The 18,283-nt window shown below is 33.8% G+C and overlaps 3 protein-coding genes across 5 annotated transcripts; all 3 read left to right on the top strand.

Annotated features, from left to right (window-relative positions):
* The first annotated feature begins 547 nt into the window (after window positions 1-547).
* Window positions 548-2,125, top strand: LOC135150152 (uncharacterized). 2 transcript variants are annotated; one of them, XM_064086297.1, is made up of 4 exons: window positions 548-889; window positions 997-1,047; window positions 1,155-1,322; window positions 1,909-2,125. In XM_064086297.1, exons 1-4 carry the CDS (start codon window positions 880-882, stop codon window positions 2,019-2,021), a joined length of 342 nt encoding a protein of 113 aa, XP_063942367.1. In that variant the 5' UTR covers window positions 548-879; the 3' UTR covers window positions 2,022-2,125. The 2 variants fall into 2 exon arrangements, with proteins under 2 accessions (XP_063942367.1, XP_063942366.1); XM_064086296.1 differs by having other exon boundaries at window positions 549-889; window positions 1,155-1,334.
* A 1,187-nt stretch (window positions 2,126-3,312) lies between these two features.
* On the top strand, window positions 3,313-4,883 carry LOC108207343 (uncharacterized). Its single transcript, XM_017377798.2, has 7 exons — window positions 3,313-3,388; window positions 3,482-3,611; window positions 3,728-3,879; window positions 3,975-4,095; window positions 4,183-4,383; window positions 4,519-4,593; window positions 4,691-4,883. The coding sequence occupies exons 1-7, from the start codon at window positions 3,348-3,350 to the stop codon at window positions 4,697-4,699; spliced, it is 729 nt and encodes a 242-aa protein (XP_017233287.2). The 5' UTR covers window positions 3,313-3,347; the 3' UTR covers window positions 4,700-4,883.
* A 1,279-nt stretch (window positions 4,884-6,162) lies between these two features.
* LOC108209517 (probable methyltransferase PMT14) lies at window positions 6,163-14,342 on the top strand. 2 transcript variants are annotated; one of them, XM_064087146.1, is made up of 7 exons: window positions 6,163-6,365; window positions 8,471-9,197; window positions 9,842-10,052; window positions 10,737-11,019; window positions 11,924-12,310; window positions 13,099-13,176; window positions 13,755-14,342. In XM_064087146.1, the coding sequence occupies exons 2-7, from the start codon at window positions 8,556-8,558 to the stop codon at window positions 13,990-13,992; spliced, it is 1,839 nt and encodes a 612-aa protein (XP_063943216.1). In that variant the 5' UTR covers window positions 6,163-6,365; window positions 8,471-8,555; the 3' UTR covers window positions 13,993-14,342. The 2 variants fall into 2 exon arrangements, with proteins under 2 accessions (XP_063943216.1, XP_063943217.1); XM_064087147.1 differs by lacking the exon at window positions 11,924-12,310 and having other exon boundaries at window positions 6,223-6,365.
* The last annotated feature ends 3,941 nt before the right edge of the window (window positions 14,343-18,283 follow it).

An 18,283-nucleotide genomic window follows, 5' to 3' on the forward strand; every position in this document is an offset into this window, starting at 1 on the left:
CATATTATATTAAGAAAGTTATCGTTTACGTATTGACAATTGAGTATTTATTTTTTCTTTGAAAAAGAATTTGAGTTATCTAGTATTTTTCATTTTAATATCCATCTAAAATATAACTATGTTTTTAGTTAAAACATAAATATAAAGATATAAAGTCTTTTTTAATTATATAACAATCGTAGAAACCAGTATACGGATTATAAATTTAGATAAAAATCTATATCTATATCTATATAATCCTAATTTGTGAATACAAACAAATCTATATCTATATCTATATCTATCTATATCTATATCTATATCTATATCTATATCTATATCTATATCTATATCTATATAATCCTAATTTGTGAATACAAACAAATGGGATATTTACTTTTTATGTCCTTTCTGTTTTTTTTCTGATACTACTGCCAGGGGTGTTATCAGTAAATTCACGTTGCTATTGGACTACCCAAACTGCATCGGGTTCCCGACCCGGAAACACTTGCAGCAAAGTTCTTCGATAACAGATGAAGATTCCGAATCCAAGCGGGCGACCCATCCCTCCTTTTGTGTTTGTACTGCGGTTGCAACGACCCGTATTTTCAGGGCACTCATTCTTTACCCCTGGGTAATACATGGTTCGATTTTTTGAATTTTTGGGTTGGTTGTGTTTCTCCAAAATTTCAGGACCTGTTATCTCCATCTCTTTCAAGTTATGGGTGATCAGTTACAATCGCATATAATCTTTCTTTCGATTTGAAGTGAATGAGTTTTTACCGGTTGTTGTGACGATTTCAGGAGTTGCTAACTATTTCGGTTTTCTAGCTCCCACACCGACGGAAACAGAGTGGTGAAGCCTTCCACTCATTGCGATCTCCGCTGCATGTAGTAGCCATGGACAGTGGTCAGTCTCCGTCTCCTCTGTTTTGTTTCGGAAACTGAATTATGTGGTTATATATTCGTGTTTTGAAGATGCGTTCTATCCGTTTGTTGCGATATATTTTCGAACAGGTCGTAAGCGCATACCTTTAGGTGTTGTTTCTCCTTCGGCTTTTAGAAATGGTGAGCGTAAATGAATTTACTAAATATTATATATGTTAAAACAATATTTTTGAAAGAAACGATGCGAATCACTCAAAGCAATCTTTTACATTTTTGGGTGTTGTTAGCACAACGGAGGCGATCTTCCAATGATGTGCAGACATCTGGTAATGTGTCATCTGCGAATCGTGAGAATTTGGAACCGAATAGAGCATCTGCATCTCTGCCAGAATCAAGTTTTCAGACTCCAGCACGTAATGTTAATGTACACCAGCAGCCATCACACTACACCCTGGGTTCGTGTACAGGTATTAATTCCAAGAGTAGTTCCTTAATTTGACATTCTCATCCTTTTTTTGATTTGATAAATATAAGACAAGGATGGTTACATCGGAACGTAGTCTCTTACATGGTTATAGCGTTTATGATGATGATCCAGATTTATGTAGAGAATCACATACAATTAGTCAGAGAAAGAGCATTTACAATGTGCCAGAGAAATAGCATTTGATCATGTACAAAAACCAGGTTCAGCTCTGCGTAAAAAGAATAACACAATAGCTAAAAGTTCTAAACTCATGCATTGCTATGAGAGATCCAGGATATAACTTTAAGTGTAGCATGAAAAGGCACAAAAATGTATTAAACCTCGGGCTTCAAGTACATGTACAAAGGCTAACATGTATAAAGTATATATATTTGATATCAAAGTATGATATTTCAAAAAGTTCAGCTAGATGTTATTCACGTGTTTCCTGATCTTATATGTCATCTGTCAAGTTTATTACTGTTAGAATAAATATATATTTTTGCAATGGATAATATATATAATACACCCTCCTGCCTTACCTACTCCATGTGATGTCTGTCTCTACTTCACAGGTAATCAGATTCTTGGTGGCAAAACGCAGGGGTATCTTACGCCATCACAAAGAAGGCTACTTGGTGTTGATCTGTCTGGTAAACATTCTATTATAAGCAGGCATTTTGATTGAGGCTATGATTGATTGAATTGTATTAGATGCACTAACTAATTGACAGGAAGTTTAAACATTTTATTATAAGCGGCATTTAAGCTATTAATGTTTTGACAGTGAAAGTCGAGTAGAGCAGGGCGTTTAGAATCACATACAATTAGTCAGAGAAAGAGCATTTACAATGTGCCAGAGAAAGAGCATTTGATAATGTAAAAAAACCAGGTTCAACTCTGCGTAAAAAAAATAACACAATAGCTAAAAGTTCTAAACTCCTGCATTGCTATGAGAGATCCAGGATATAACTTTAAGTGTAGCATGAAAAGGCACAGCAATGTATTAAATTTAGGGCTTCAAGTACATGTACAAAGGCTAACATGTATAAAGTATATATATTTGATATCAAAGTATGATATTTGAAAAAGTTCAGCTAGATGTTATTCACGTGTTTCCTGATCTTATATGTGTAACTTTTTTATGTTGGATTTTTAAAAATACTTTAGCATTATTGTGATTAATAGGTAAAAACTTACATTTATTATGCATAAGTAGAACTAAACGAAAACCTCATGAATTTGTCTACTGGACAGGAACACAGAATCATATAATCCTGCCAACTATAGGTACAAATTGTATCATGGTGTATTAGTCGGTGTTTTATAAGTGAGCATATGTAATTACTTCTCCTGACCTCATCCCATGTTCATTATGGCCTTTTCCAAACTATAAACCAAGTACTTGAATTGCCCTTCATTTGACGTGGAATTCTGCCATAATAGAGATTAAAGCACATGTCAAGAGAAGTATGCAAGATATATTACTTAATATAATAGCTTTTATATGAAAATTTTTATAGTGTAATATACACTTTTATCAACCTGGTAACCTGGTCTCATGACAACCACGGTCCTCCCAAGCCTGTCATAGTAGTCGGCTTTGTAAACTTTTCCTGTCTCATCTTCATAAGCAATGTCTTCCTACACAGCAGCAAAAATATAAGAAAAATCGTTGTGTACTTACTCAACAATTCTTTCTGGGTTATTTCATCTCATGTGGCTATAACTGTGCAGGTATTCGAGTAATGTCACTGTATGGGGTGATCTCGCATTGACGACACAAGAGGAAAAACAAAAGGCAGGCGACACAACTATCATCGTGATTCTTGCCAGTACCAAGCTTAAAAATATACAAGAGTTAGAATACTATTCCCTACTTCATTCAATAACTAAAAATTAAACCCTGCCTTAATTTAAACTTAATGATGCAGCATTTAATAACATTTCTTTATTTCTTTATGTTTATCCAGATACTGTGCAAATCAACACAGTGCCATCATCCAAGATATATATGAATCTTCATATTGATTCTGTGATTGCAATGCGTCAAAGGTCATTCACTTTAGTCTTATTCTTTAATTTATAATTAAAGCACATGTATACATTATTTGATATTGTTGCTTGGCTGACTCGGAAAAAAAACAGGCTTATTGATGAAGGATACACGGCTGGTGATGCAGCCACACAGACGCCCACTCAGAGAGTTGTGCAGCACATTGTGGAAACAATGACACTGAAGGAGCTAAGTGAGAAGATTACTGGAGAGTATATTAAGGTTCATGAACTTAATCCAATAATTCGAAATTGGACACAAATTTGGTTATGAGTGATTAGGGGTTATATTTTTTAGACTTGCCATTATTTTTGCAAAATTAACCTTTTAACCTGCAGAAACAAGTGTACTGTGTTGTCAAGGTCATAAGTGTGGAAGAAAATGGCTGGTGGTGCAATAGCTGTGGAGGGTGTGAGACTGAAGTGGAGAAGCAGGCTGGCAAATTCTTTTGCAAAAATTGCAATCATTGCATTCCTGTGGCAGAGAAAAGGTGGTTTCACCTGACAACTCGATACATTTTTTGACATGATATTTTTTATGAATTAAAACTGATAAAAAAATTTGGTCTTTGGTTGTCTGATTCAGGTATAGGGTTGTCATTCTTGGGGAGGACACCACAGAGGCATACAACTTTGTTCTGATGGACCGAGGAGTGAAGAGGATGCTTGGTGTTACAGCAACAAAAATGATTTCCGACAAGCTTAGGGTACGTTTCGAAATTGAAGATCAATTTTTGTGTTTATTATTCCATCGCATGAGATTAGTTTACAATTGCTTCCTATATAACTGACAGAACCAAACAGCCAATGATTTTCCACCGGAAATTAAAGCTCTGACAGGAAAAGAGCTGAAGCTTAAGGTTCTTATAAACGAGGACAATGTCAAGGCGAATAGCAGATTGTTTTTTGCTGTTGATGTCTGTGATGCAGCGGCTTCTTCCTCAGCAATGTGTTCAGTATCAGGCACCTCTAGCACAACTGATACAAATGGAGATGTAAGATTCATGCATCTTATTCGCAAACGCCTTTATTATGTTTTTTGCAAAAAAATTTTGATAGCATACCATACCAGACATGCTAAGGATGTGTGTAAATAAATTAAAGAAAACTGACAGATATTTGCCTTTCAGACCTCTGCTGCAAAAGTATCACAAGGCCTCGACACACCAGGAACTGCTAGGTCTTCTTCAAAAAAAATAAAATTGGTAGGCTCCTTTGGAAATTCTTTGATTGCCTATTCTGATTATATGAATATTTGTGTCGGCACTGTTATCCTTGACATGTTTGAATGCTGTGTTACAGGAGAAGTAGACCTAACTATCTCCATGAAAAGCTTTGGCAGCGTATGATCAGTCCATGCTCGAACTGGATGGAGAGGTCATCCTAGGAATCTCATTGTCCACTTTTGCATTTTTATTCTCAATTAGAAACTATTCGCAATTGATGTTAGTTATGTTATTTCCGTTTTTCCAAAACTTATTGAATTATTGAATGATGCTTCGGATTATTGTTATTATATTATTGATGAATGTCTTTTCTAAACTGTTTATTACAATACTGCACTTATTTATAGTGTTCCAAACACTATAAATATTAAAGATGCATCAAGCTGATATCCTAACATATCACATGAATCATTTAAGATGATATGCTAACATATCAATATTATTTAAAAGAAGGGTCTGAATAGTTTGCTTTTACTTATTATTGTAGCATTTCAATGATGCTTTAGTGCATCTACGGACATCTGTTACTTGATCTTATGCACTGTGAATTGTTAGTAATCCATGTATTAAGAGGATAGCTTAGCTGCCTGGTTTATAACTACTGATTTATAAGATTTTCACATGGTTAAAATCTGCCCATATGATAATTCAGAGTGCTGTAAATTTATACTGAACCTTGGAGAGATCAATACATTTCTTATGTACTTAAATTGGCTCTGAAATCAACTTCAATTTTAATCATTTCCAGTACTCAGTAGCACCATTAATGGTCATTAGCATTCCTGGAATAACCAAAAGCTAAGCCTCACAAAACTAAAATTCCCGGAACCTTACATGTTATATTTCACTTTTCACTTTAAATATTTAATATTAGCAAACATTACATGACTTATTTAGAGGTGCCTATCTCTTTTTATTTTCTAAACAATTTAAAATATTTATATTCCTTAATATTTCTGACAATATATCATGTTTCCGTATTTTGATCAAGCATAAAATCAGCTGTGATATCCTGTGTGTGCATCGAATAATTAGAAGACTGTAATTCAGAACGAGTCTCGGACATCTGATTTAATGTTTGGGATAAGCACCCGAACAATGTCAATCATATAATAATAAAAAATAATTCAAGAAATAAATTTTTTTTCTATGTGTTACAATTTTACAAAAATTACAATCAATTATTTAAAATTAAAAATAAAACATGACCCGTGTGCGAAGCACGGGCAAGATAGCTCGTTCTCATTAAAATAAGATCAGCACGTGCGTCAGTTTGTAAATTTCTGTGAGACAAATACGAAGATCTGTTGTTAACAAATCTAAGTGCAAGTATTTAGCAAAAAAAATAAAAAAGTCTACATAACATATTCATTTACTAACAATTAAAACGAAAAACAAGGGTCAAGATTCAAGAATAACAGTGGGCAAGAGTCAAAAAACTAGTCTCTTTCTTTCCAGTGGTGAATCTGAATTGCCCACCACCGACGATTTTTCACCGTCCGATCAGTCCCCACCATTTTAATTTCACATTACACTACTCTGTACCACATTATTATAATCACCTTAATTCTTTCTCGTAAGTTTTGTACTCACATATATCTACAGTCTTTATATCTTAGTCCCTTTCTACTTTATTCACACACACACTTGGTGGGCATTTATATGAGTGTTCACTGTGGAGTCCAGTTGTGAAAGCTTTCAGTTTTTCAGATCCTGAAGCTCCTGCCCAGTAAAGGGTCTTTCATTTTCAGGTAAAATGACCTAAATTATTCAACAATTGTCTCCATATGATTATGCCCAGATCATTGTTTTGTATGTTTATTCAGCTTTTAATCATACCCTTCTTCTGTTTTGCTCATTGCTTTTGTAAAGTTTGAATCTTTATGCAGTCATAAGTATATGTGTATCTTCTCCATAAGCTTCTTATTCTACTAGCTCAATCTACTTATTTCACTTAAGGGCTGAATTTAGTTATGCACTAGCTTGAGGTTCTCCTTCAGCATCTATGTCTGAACATGAATCAGAAGCTCTTGCAGAGAAGTGTTAAACTTGAAAGATCATATGATAATAGTTGGTTGTGATTTTTGTCCATTGTGTGAATAAATCATTGCACATGCTAGAGTGATCATTGTATAGTGTACATGACATATGATAAAGTTATCTTCTTTACTAGATTTTGTGCTCTATATTTCTTGGATTTGTCCGATTCCAATTTATGCAATCCCCTGTCCTTCCTCGTTGATATGATACCAAGTAGTCAGATGTTTGCTTTGCTAGTGTAGCGGAGCAACTAGCAAGCTCCACTTCAGGTGTCTTTCCCCCCTACTAATATTTTACCAAGTGGTTGGAAGTTGATGGAAAGTTAAACCTCTATAGAGATGCGGGAAGAGTCTTGTTTATGAGTTCAAGATCAGTCCATTTAAATGCTAAATCAGCAAATGATAGCTTGATGCCATCCCAAAAGTTTAACTAAGAGAAAAATGTTAGCTGTGCTGATTTGGGGTCGGCAATTTCAATTCATTCAATCGACAGCCCTTCCTCAGTTGATACGGTACCAATTAGCCACATGTTTTCTTCGCAGTGTAGCGGTGTAGACTATATACTACCTCTTTGTGAAGGTCCACTTTGGCACCTTTCCCCATATTAGCATCTTACTGGTTGGTCGGAAGATGGAAGATTGACCTGCTTTACAGATGCTGGATGAGTCTTGTTTAAGATTGAAATCAGCCCTTTGAAATGCAATTAACAAATGACAGCTTGATGCTATCCAAACAATTGAATACTGAGAAATATATTACTGGCACTGGTTTGTTGATGGGTTTGTCCAAACTTGGTGTGAGATGACTGATGAGTGAATCCTTTCGAGCTAATCTCGATGATGCACTTATCCAGTATATCAAAATGACATCATCATCATTATACCTCAATATAGATAAAACATTAGCATGACGTATATACTAGTTGCGGTGAATAATAATTCGTCTTGCGACACCATTATTAGCTTTTTTATACCATAAGAATATACTTCGTGCTACTTTTTAATTCCATTATGATTAATGAGTTAAACCACAATTATATTTGTTTATGCTCTCGTGTATGCGTGCCTGATGTTTATTTCTTTGACATATCAAAATTTTGGTAGATATGTGCATTGCTGTTGCATCCAGATTAGGCTACTTATTCATCTCTTGTATGGACAATGCCAGCGGCAAAATAACTGATGGTTCTTTGTTTAGCTCTTTGGACAGCATCATGTTATAATTTGTTGATTTAACATTTAAAAAGACAGATTCAACTTCAAGACCATACAGATTTACCAAATCTATAGCTTCACCCTTCCATCAACTTTCAACTAAGTAGTAAGATACTAGTTTGGGGAAAGGCAAAATGGAGCTTGACATAAAGATATCTTATAAGTTATAATCTACTCCGCCACACTAGCAAGTGAGACAAGAGTCTTGTCTGACTTGCTAATGTCTTGTCACAAGACATTAGGTTAATGCAGATTTAAGTAGCTCCAAACGAACTGAGTGAGATCTAAATAAATTTGAACTCTTGTTCTCATCACTTGTAGTTTTGTTCTATATAAGTCTTCCAAGTCTATTCAGATTTTAAAATGTATGAATGACATTTCTCACCATTCTTAAAACACATAATTATTTGTATGTTACTTGTTACTAATAATCTATTTGGCTTACTTTTAAAGTAGTTAAAGTTTTTGTTGTTTTTATTGGAGAAAAGCAAGACCAAAATTACAAGAAATGGGTAGATAACTATTTTCCTTTTTACCTACTTACTAGAGCCTTGTTCAGATTTTAGTACAAATGACCTAAAAAGATCAAACTGTTATATGCAGGGCGTGCTATAGCCGAGTCTCTGAGGAACTAGGATTAGGAGTGACGCATTAGTGGCAAGCTTCTGGTTTCTTTCTGAAGCACGATATGGGCTCCAAGAATAACCCTCCTGGTAATAGAGGACGAAACCCGCTGTCTATATTCTTTGTACTTGGTCTGTGCTGTTTCTTTTACTTGCTTGGAGCATGGCAAAAGAGTGGTTTTGGAAAGGGTGATAGCATAGCACTGGAAATAACAAAGCAAACAGACTGCAACATATTTCCCACTTTAGACTTTGAGCCTCATCACAAAAGTGTTCTAGTCGTCAATTCTTCAAAGCCCATAACCAAGATATATAAGCCATGTGATGTGAAATATACTGATTATACTCCTTGCCAAGAACAGAAACGTGCTATGAACTTCCCAAGGGAGAATATGATATATAGGGAAAGACATTGTCCCCCACAAGAAGAAAAATTGAAATGCCTTATTCCAGCACCCAAGGGCTATATGATTCAATTTCCTTGGCCAAAAGGCCGCGATTATGTTCATTATGCTAATGTTCCTTATAAAAGCTTGACATATCAAAAGGCTGTTCAGCACTGGGTGGAATATCATGGTAACGTCTTTAAGTTTCCAGGCGGTGGGACAATGTTCCCACAAGGTGCAGATGCATATATTGATGAACTTGCATCAGTAATTCCTATTAAAGATGGATCTGTAAGAACTGCACTGGACACTGGTTGTGGGGTATGATATTTCTTTGCTTATTAGTTATTTCTCTGTAGCACTGCATATCTTCCTTCATCCACCTGCATGATTGTATTCTGTCGCTAGTTTATACTCATTAGCATGCTCTCGTATTATTGTTATTGTGCAACAACAAGTTCGTGACTGAAAATGTATCTATTATGTTCTTATTTGTTGACAATTTACTAGTTGCTACTGAATTCCCCTGTGTAGTAGCCATGCTTAACAATGTCTGTGTTGCCTGTTGTAAACGCATGCACATCAAATGGTCCACAGATTATCATATCTTCTGTTTCTGCTTGGCCTATACTCTGAATTCATCAAAATTGGTTCCTGTTTATCTTTTTCAAACTTTTTGTCAATGTAACAACTAGTTCTAAACATCAAAAAACAAGCGAGTTATATTGTCTTTTATAGAAGGAAGTTATTTGCGAATATGTGCAGTATATCATAGTTGATTATGACAAATTATCAATGCAAGGCTAGCTTGTTGCTTATTTTTGATTGTCCATTTGTAAGTCAATTATATGATTATTGTTTGAATTAGTTGCAGGGCTTCACAGCTACACCCTTAACCTGTTACTTCTGTTTATTGCTTTTTTAATTTAGTTATGTTGTACTTGATTGAACCATTTACGATACAGGTTGCAAGCTGGGGTGCTTCGTTGATGAAGAGAAATGTATTGGCCATGTCATTTGCCCCAAGGGACAATCATGAAGCTCAAGTGCAGTTTGCTCTAGAAAGAGGAGTCCCTGCTGTTATTGGTGTTCTAGGAACAATTCATCTTCCATATCCATCAAGAGCATTTGATATGGCTCAGTGTTCTCGTTGTCTGATTCCATGGACCGCAAATGGTAAGTATAGAATTGGAAATGTAGGATTGTCTAATTCTGTGCTGATTTCTCTACATTATCTAGTATGGTTTCTTACAATATATTTCAGATCAAGACTCTGAGGAAAGTTGTGATATTTTTATAACAAGAAGCTAATGTGGATTATTGAGTAAATACCTTTTCTGTCATCCAAAAGGAAAGTTCACTGTGTCTTAGGATTCAAGACGTTAGGCATTCTATTAGAAGTACTTTTATCATCTACACTGTTGACCAGTAGGGTCATGTAATGTGGATTATTTTCATATGGACTTGATTATGTAAAAAGTTTATATTTATTTAATTTTTTTAGAAATAAATATTGTAGAAGTGGTTCATGTTCCTTGTTTAGCAAAAATAAGTAATTATTTTCAGAAAAAAGCACACATCTATCTACTTTTTGAAATAAGGACTTACTTTTGAAAAATAAGTTGAGCCAAATGCCACCAGAAGTTTTTGGAAGTTAGCTGAAGGAAGTCTGCTTGTTTGACGCCAGTAAATACATGGCGTGTGTGTGTGTGACAGCGTCAGATATATTGTTAGTGATTTTTTAGTGTTTGTCAAATAAATCTATCAAATATAAAATTGGGATATTGTGTTTGCCTTCCAAGTAATTATATAGAAGATGAATCATGACAATGACTACTGCACGTTGACCTACGTTTGCAGACGGGATGTACTTAATGGAAGTTGATAGAATTCTTAGACCTGGGGGCTACTGGATCTTGTCTGGCCCTCCAATCAATTGGAAGACTTACTATAAGACGTGGAAACGATCTAAAGAAGAAGTCAAGGCTGAGCAGAGAAAAATTGAAGAGCTAGCCGAACGTCTTTGTTGGGAGAAGAAGTATGAAAAGGGAGATATTGCCATTTGGAGAAAGAAAATAAACGCTGAATCCTGCCAGAGGAATCCGGCCAATACTTGTCAATCTAGTGATGCTGATAATGTCTGGTAGGTCACTGTGCATTCCGGTTTGTGATTTACTATACGGACTGCTTCTGTTTTTGTTTTACACTAGCCCATATTACCTAGGTTAGAGGAATGCCTCTAGAATTTTACTTTGACTATAATGATCCTTGATTGACTATTAACGTTTTTCTCTCTTCTCTCTGGTTTCTTAATATGATATAGTTTAATTTGTGAGCTAAGAAACAGTAATAACATATAAATGTGCTGATACCTGCATAAGTACCTATTTATGTTTTCAATATTTTTTAAAGATATTTGATACCGGATGAAGTAAATAAAATATGCAAAATAAACTGCAATTCAAGTGGTAATCTGTATTTCTAATAGGAGATTTATTTGGTAGAGTTCCTTTCTCTCTTTAGCATTGAATAAGGTGTAGTCTTCCATAATGCATTTATCAGCACATAGGTTGACATAATTAGACGCATCATTGTTGAGGTTAGAGCATCTCCAACAGGCTCTTAAAATCATTCTTGTAAAAAACTAATATAATATGTGGCTCCTAGTAACTTAATACATTGAACAACTCGACAACTCCAACACCACTCTTTAGTCTTTATACCCGCTCTCTATTTATATCGTGTTCTTATTTGAGGGAAAAGTTGGAGAAATAAATGGAGGAAAATAAATAGAATTGGAGGGAAGTAAATACTATATTCATAAATGATAAGTTAAGAGTATCTGGACATTCTTTAATAGAGAGGAGAGAGGAGGCTCTTAAATTTTTAAAGAGCCTCTAAGAGCTTATTGGAGCACTAAGTTTACACATCTTTAAAATTTAAACTAAAAGCTTGTTTGAAGAGCCTATTGGATATGCTCTTAGATTATTTGCTTTAAGAGTCTCTTACTTATTTTTTTCTTTGCTACAACCTATGACCTATTTAAGGTACAAGGAAATGAAATCATGCATAAGCCCTTACCTTGAGGTTTCTAGTGCCAATGAGGTAGCCGGAGGCGAATTGCAGAAGTTTCCACTCAGGTTATTTGCAGTTCCTCCTCGAATAGCTAAAGGACTTGTCCCAGAGGTCACTGTCGAATTATATCAGAAAGACAATAAATTGTGGAAACATCGTTTACAGACGTACAAAAGAATCAGGCAGTTACTTGGCTCTACACGATACCGGAACATAATGGATATGAATGCCGGCCTTGGGGGCTTTGCGGCAGCGCTCAATTCACCAAAATCATGGGTAATGAATGTGGTGCCTACTATTGCTCCAAACACTTTGGGTGTTATTTATGAAAGAGGCCTGATTGGAATATATCACGACTGGTATGTTCGGCATATCTGCTTCTCTTTCTCTGTCATATAACTTTTCAAACATAATCTTATATCCCTTATATGACCTTCATTGTTTTGTTGATTGATGTTGGATAGAGTTACTTGTAATCTTTTCCGAATGGGTTTAATCTGTTTTTATCTTTGAAAAGCTTTATGCAAGGTCTTTCCCTTCACTTTTGCAAATTTAATGCTCCCAATCATGGATTATTTGTATCAAAAAGTAACAAGCCATTTATAACAGAAGCGCTTTTACTTGGTTGGCATATAAAAAGCAGTTAAATATTATATTATATTGTTTGGGAAAGTGTAAAAGTCAAAGCTTCTATTTGCGTTTCTAGTTTGAGTTTCGTTGGGAGTAAAGCTCTATCATGACACACATGCTCACGGCTCTTAGAGTACATGGATCAACATAATTTTTCTTTGCACACTATAGGAAATCAATCTTCAGCCTGTAAGCGTGCATTATTATTTATATGTATCAGATAAAAGTGAATATATATTTGGCCATAAGATATGATGTTTGAAAAGTGAATTAATGGTATATATATAAGAAATAGTTCTTCAGGATAAGGGTTCAAATTTCCATTGTGTATTGTTAGTACGTATCAACAATGTACATCCATCTTTAGCTTTTAGAATTTACTAGACCTAGTTGATGGTAATAGTGTAGCTAATGTGTTTAATCATTAATGGTGTATAAATCTCATGTAACCACATATGTGCAAGTCCCACTGAGTCTGCTTTTGTTTACTACCTCTTTGTTGCTTTCATTTTTCCAGGTGTGAAGGTTTTTCTACTTACCCAAGGACATATGACCTCATCCATGCAAATGGTTTGTTCAGCTTGTACCAAAACAAGTAAGTTCCATGTTCCTTGTACAGTGCCTTGCATCACTCATCTATGATTGTTTGACTATCTTAACATATGATCATGTAGTAAAATGATGAACTAGGATAATACCTTCTTCAATATTGTTTGTTAATATGGGAGAGCAAAAAAATCTGCTGTCACATGATGCGCAATCAAGCCCCACCTTGGCGTTGAGTCCTTAGAGCAGTGCTGGATACAAAATAGCTATAGTCATTGCTATAATATGACATCAAAAAATGTTTTTTGGTCCTAAAATAAAACTTGCACTCCAATGCTAGATGCATAAAGTAGTTCCTAATGTAACTATGCCAAAATTTTAGCCACCTTTTTGCTAACTTTTTAACTTTCACTCACATGATGGGATGCATTAATTGTTCCCTCCAATTCTAGTTAAACGGTGAGGTGGCAAAGATGCATAAATGCATCCTTGGATGCAAATTTGGCACCAATTATGCATTTATGCATATTTGCATCCAAGTTTTCAACCCCTTTGGAGTTGATTTCTTTTGCATTTGGTATTGCATTGGAATTGCTCTTACAAGTTGAAAACATAATGGATATACAGGTGTGAGTTAGAGGACATTCTTCTGGAGATGGATCGCATACTTCGGCCTGATGGGTCGGTTATCCTTCATGATGAGGTCAATGTCTTGAACACAGTAAATCAAATTGTCAGAGGTATGAGATGGGACTCGAAAATGTATGACCACGAAGATGGCCCTTTAATACCCGAAAAGATATTAGTTGTGACAAAACGATACTGGGTTGGAAACAGCAACAGCACATCTTCCATTGATGAATAAAACAGTGGATGAATGAGTTGCTTGAAGATTATCATTCACTGAATTATACTGGAGGGTCATAAAGCGTCTACTGCAAAGGGTCACCAATTATGTGTAAGTTATGAATACGTTAATTTAATTTGTTTATTTGAGCATCATTTTTTTTAAATCTTTTTAAAAAAATCGGTAGGTAAACTTCTTTTGGTATGTAACTGGAATCATGTAGTATAGGTTGAAGGTCACCAAAAATCAGAAACAGAAAATAAGGGAGAGCTACTGCAGAATGATAGTAATGTGAATTTGAGCACTTTGATATATGTTGGATTGTGGTATGGTGCTAAGTGAATATTCAAAAGCAAGAGTTTGCTGTATTGTTACTGTCCTGTCCTTGTTTGTTATGTTTCGAAACTTAAATGAAAACTATTTTCCACATTCTATTTTTACATATTAACGATTAAAAGCGGATAATATTATCCAATGAACTTTTTATAAATGATTACATTTAATTACATCAAATAAAGAAGCAATCACTTAAATAGTTAACATTTGTAAGTTACTAAAAGAATAACAGTACAAATATTAATGTTACGTGTATCTAATAAACATATATTTTATTTAATAAATAAAAAGTTTGAACAAAAATATAAACATAATATTATTAACATAAACAATTAATGTGAATATTAATTTTAAAGTCTTAAAAAATCATTGAAAATACATACAATTTTAGTGTGCGTTTGTTTACCCCTTTAAAAGCCAGCTTCTAGTTTATAAGCACTTATTTGTATCGTTTGTGTAAAAAGTCAAGAAGCACTTATAAAAAGTTAGGATTGTTAGCTTTTATTTCAGGGCTTCTACTTATTTCCCAAACACTTTAATCACTTATAAGTCTTAACTTGCTTTTAACTTCTACTCCACTTTTTTATTTTAAGCAAGAAGCACTTATTTTAAGTTTACCCAAACGGCCCCTTAATCCCGTTTTTAATATCAAAGCCTTATACAAAACGAACCTTAATGTCAAATGAAGTATTTATTATGCGTGCAAACATTGAACGTGTACAACTCACTATGAGCATTCACTAATTCATTGGAACAATGTTTCTATTTTTATGTTTTTAATTGGTCATGATCCATCTGTATAGATATCATCTACATCTCGAAAGCCGTATGCTTCCTATCCATGATTAAAAAAGTTTCATCAGATATGAAATTCCAAATGTCCTTGGGTGAAATAGCTATCCCCATGTCAAAAATATTCACGATGTTCAACAGCTTCTTTTTACATTATTTCAGAATTCTAAAGACTAAATCGTATGGATACGTAAAATATAGGACTTCCAATCCTAGCATGAAAAATAGGGAAACGGATACTCACTAACTAACCAAAATTGAGATATTTCTCTCAAATTCATCAATCAAAGAAAATTTAGAAATTTATGACATCAGCTTTTACTTATACTTATGGGATTACAACAATTTAGTTTCGATCTGAATTGAGTTTTTTTGAGTGAAAATTAATTATGACAAGCATGAGAAGATGTACAAATATATATACAACTCTTATATATTTGTTGTATTGATATTAAAGAGCTCCGGACTACTATTCGCAACACGCGTTAAAAGGGGATGATAATACATTTACATTAGATTTTAACATTAAAATCAACCGTTTTTCTGTCAAATTATAATTGAAAAAGGAACGACATACATTATCTATTATTAAAAATATTTTTTTTATCATCAAAATTAAAATAATAAATATATAATTGTATCTCAGCGACCAAAATTATCACCTTGTTTACTGTCTAAACCGTCTAAATATAGGGTGACGGCCCTCAAAGTCACTATGCTTAACACAATGGACCTGAAAGTCACAATTGAAATAAATGGCCCACAATGTCACTTCAAAACGTCACTCAAAAAAAGTGTTTTGATCGAAAACGTGATTGCGCTTCACGTTTAGCTTATGTTCAGAAATGAAATGCCGAAACGTCAGTATAACTACCGTTTTGGAGCCAAAACGTATGTTAATGTCATGTTCATGGCATGTGCATTATATTTTTTTAATAAACTAAAACGTTTATTTAAGTAACGTTTAAAGGTTAAACGTGACATTAAGTTGCGTTTTGATTTTTTTTTTAATTTTTAAAATTAATTTAATTTCAGTTATAAATAAATTATTCTAAAATCCAAATATAAACTCTAAAATTTTAAAAATTATTAATCTTTGTTTTTAAGATTAATTGTTTAACTTGGTTCCTCGATTTTAGGACCTCACAGCCCTACATTCTCAATCCTAAACCTTAACCGTCGGCCAATTTAATATACAGTACGAATTAATCATTCTACAGCCCAAAGCTAAACCCTAAATGTTAACGACTGTGAATAAATTTATTCCGCCGCTTTCTTGGCTTTAAGGCCTTCGGCCCTGCAGCCTCGCATTAATTAGGGTTTAGGCTCGAGGGAGTAGGGCCTAACGGCCCTACACCCTCAATCCTAAACTCTAACGGTCGGCCAATTTAATATACAGTACGAATTAATTATTCCAAAACCCAAACCTAAACCCTAAATATTAACGATTGTAAATTTAATTATTCCGCCGGTTTCTCAGCTTTAGGGTCTTCGGCCCTGCAGCCTCGCATTAATTAGGGTTTAGGCTCGAGGGACGCTCAATCCTAAACCCTAACCGTCGGCCAATTTAATTTCAAGTATAAATAAATTACTCTAAAAACCAAAATGTGAACCCTAAAATGTAACTAATGTTAAGATTTTTTATATTAAACAATATTGTTAACGTAACTTGTGGTTACGTTTTGGTTCGCTCTCATCTTGCTTTGTTTTGGTGGAGTGTTTTTTTTTACTTCCAGAGATGTAAATTACTAATACGCATGTATAATTAAAACAATAATATGTTTTTGTGGAAACGCTGTTTAGTCTGGCGTTATAAGTTGTTTTAAAAATAAAAAATGTCAAATGGGGTTGCGTGTGGCGTTAAGGAAGTTTATATAAAACACTGCTTAAGCTCAGTTTTGGAGTGACAGAAGAAGACCATTTTTTTTAAATTGTGCCAACTGGGGCATTTTGTGTATAAAATAAGACACTGAGGGCCTTTTCTCTTAAATATAGTACTCTATTTGGCAAAAAATAAATAAATATAGTACTCTATTATTGTTGAAGGGAAAAATAACAGACTACCACAGTAGTAAATGACTAAAAAGTCAATAAACAATGATGATATTGGAGGTGAGTTGGTGACAAAGTACAGATGATAAAAACACTTGGATATACGCCTGTGTGTATAATAACTGTAGAAAAGAGTATACAGTAATATAGAAGAAAAGAAATATTAATTGACATTATAGGCACGGTGGTTTGGTATACAGGTGGGGTTTTGGGCGAGCTTATAATTTACAAAATAATTTATTCCTATTGTTTATCTAAATGTTTATAAGTCAATTATCAATTTATAAACTATAATCTAAGAAATTAAAAGTTTAAACTTTAGCGACTTATTTTATTTTTAAAATTTTGATAAAACTACCTCACTTTAAAAGATAATTTATCGTATATTATTAATTTTTATGCATGATGAGTTATAAAAATTAAAAAAAGTTATCTACACGTATAAATTAAAGATTACTTTTTACGTGGGGTGTTTGGCCGAGTATAAGAATCCGGTTTCTGGGTTTATAAGTTAGGAATTAACACTTATTCGTACTCTTTGTATAAAAAATCAAGAAGTACTTATAAAGAAGTTGAGAATAGTTAGGTGTCATTTGGGTTAACTTAAAATAAATGAATTCTTATTTAAATTAAAATAATGAAATAGAGTAGAAGTAAAATAGTAAATTAATAATTATAAGTTATTAAAATATTTGGAAAAAAAGTAAAAGTTGTAAAGCAAATCTAACATTTTTTATTTCCAACTTCTTTTTCACAACTTCTTAAAAATAATTCATATTTTTTTTTACACAAATGATCAAGAAAAGCAGAAGTAAAAAGTGGGAGCAACTTCCGTTGCCCAAACAAATTTTTACTTTTTCTCAAACACTTTAATTTCTACTTCACTTCTTTATTTAAAGCAAAAAACATTTATTTTAAACTCAGCATACAACTTCATACTTTATCACTTATAACTTATAACTTATAAGCAGGGTTCTAAAAGTCGGCGATTAATCGGGATTAATTGCCGATTAATCGTTGTTCGGTTGGCCACCGTCTCGATTAAGCGTTAATCGGTGAAAAAATCAATTTTTCTGAAAATTGGTCAAGATCGGGATTAATCGGTCAAAATCGGGATTAATCCGAAAAA

Source organism: Daucus carota, chromosome 2, assembly GCF_001625215.2.
Source record: "Daucus carota subsp. sativus chromosome 2, DH1 v3.0, whole genome shotgun sequence".
NCBI lineage: Eukaryota > Viridiplantae > Streptophyta > Magnoliopsida > Apiales > Apiaceae > Daucus > Daucus carota.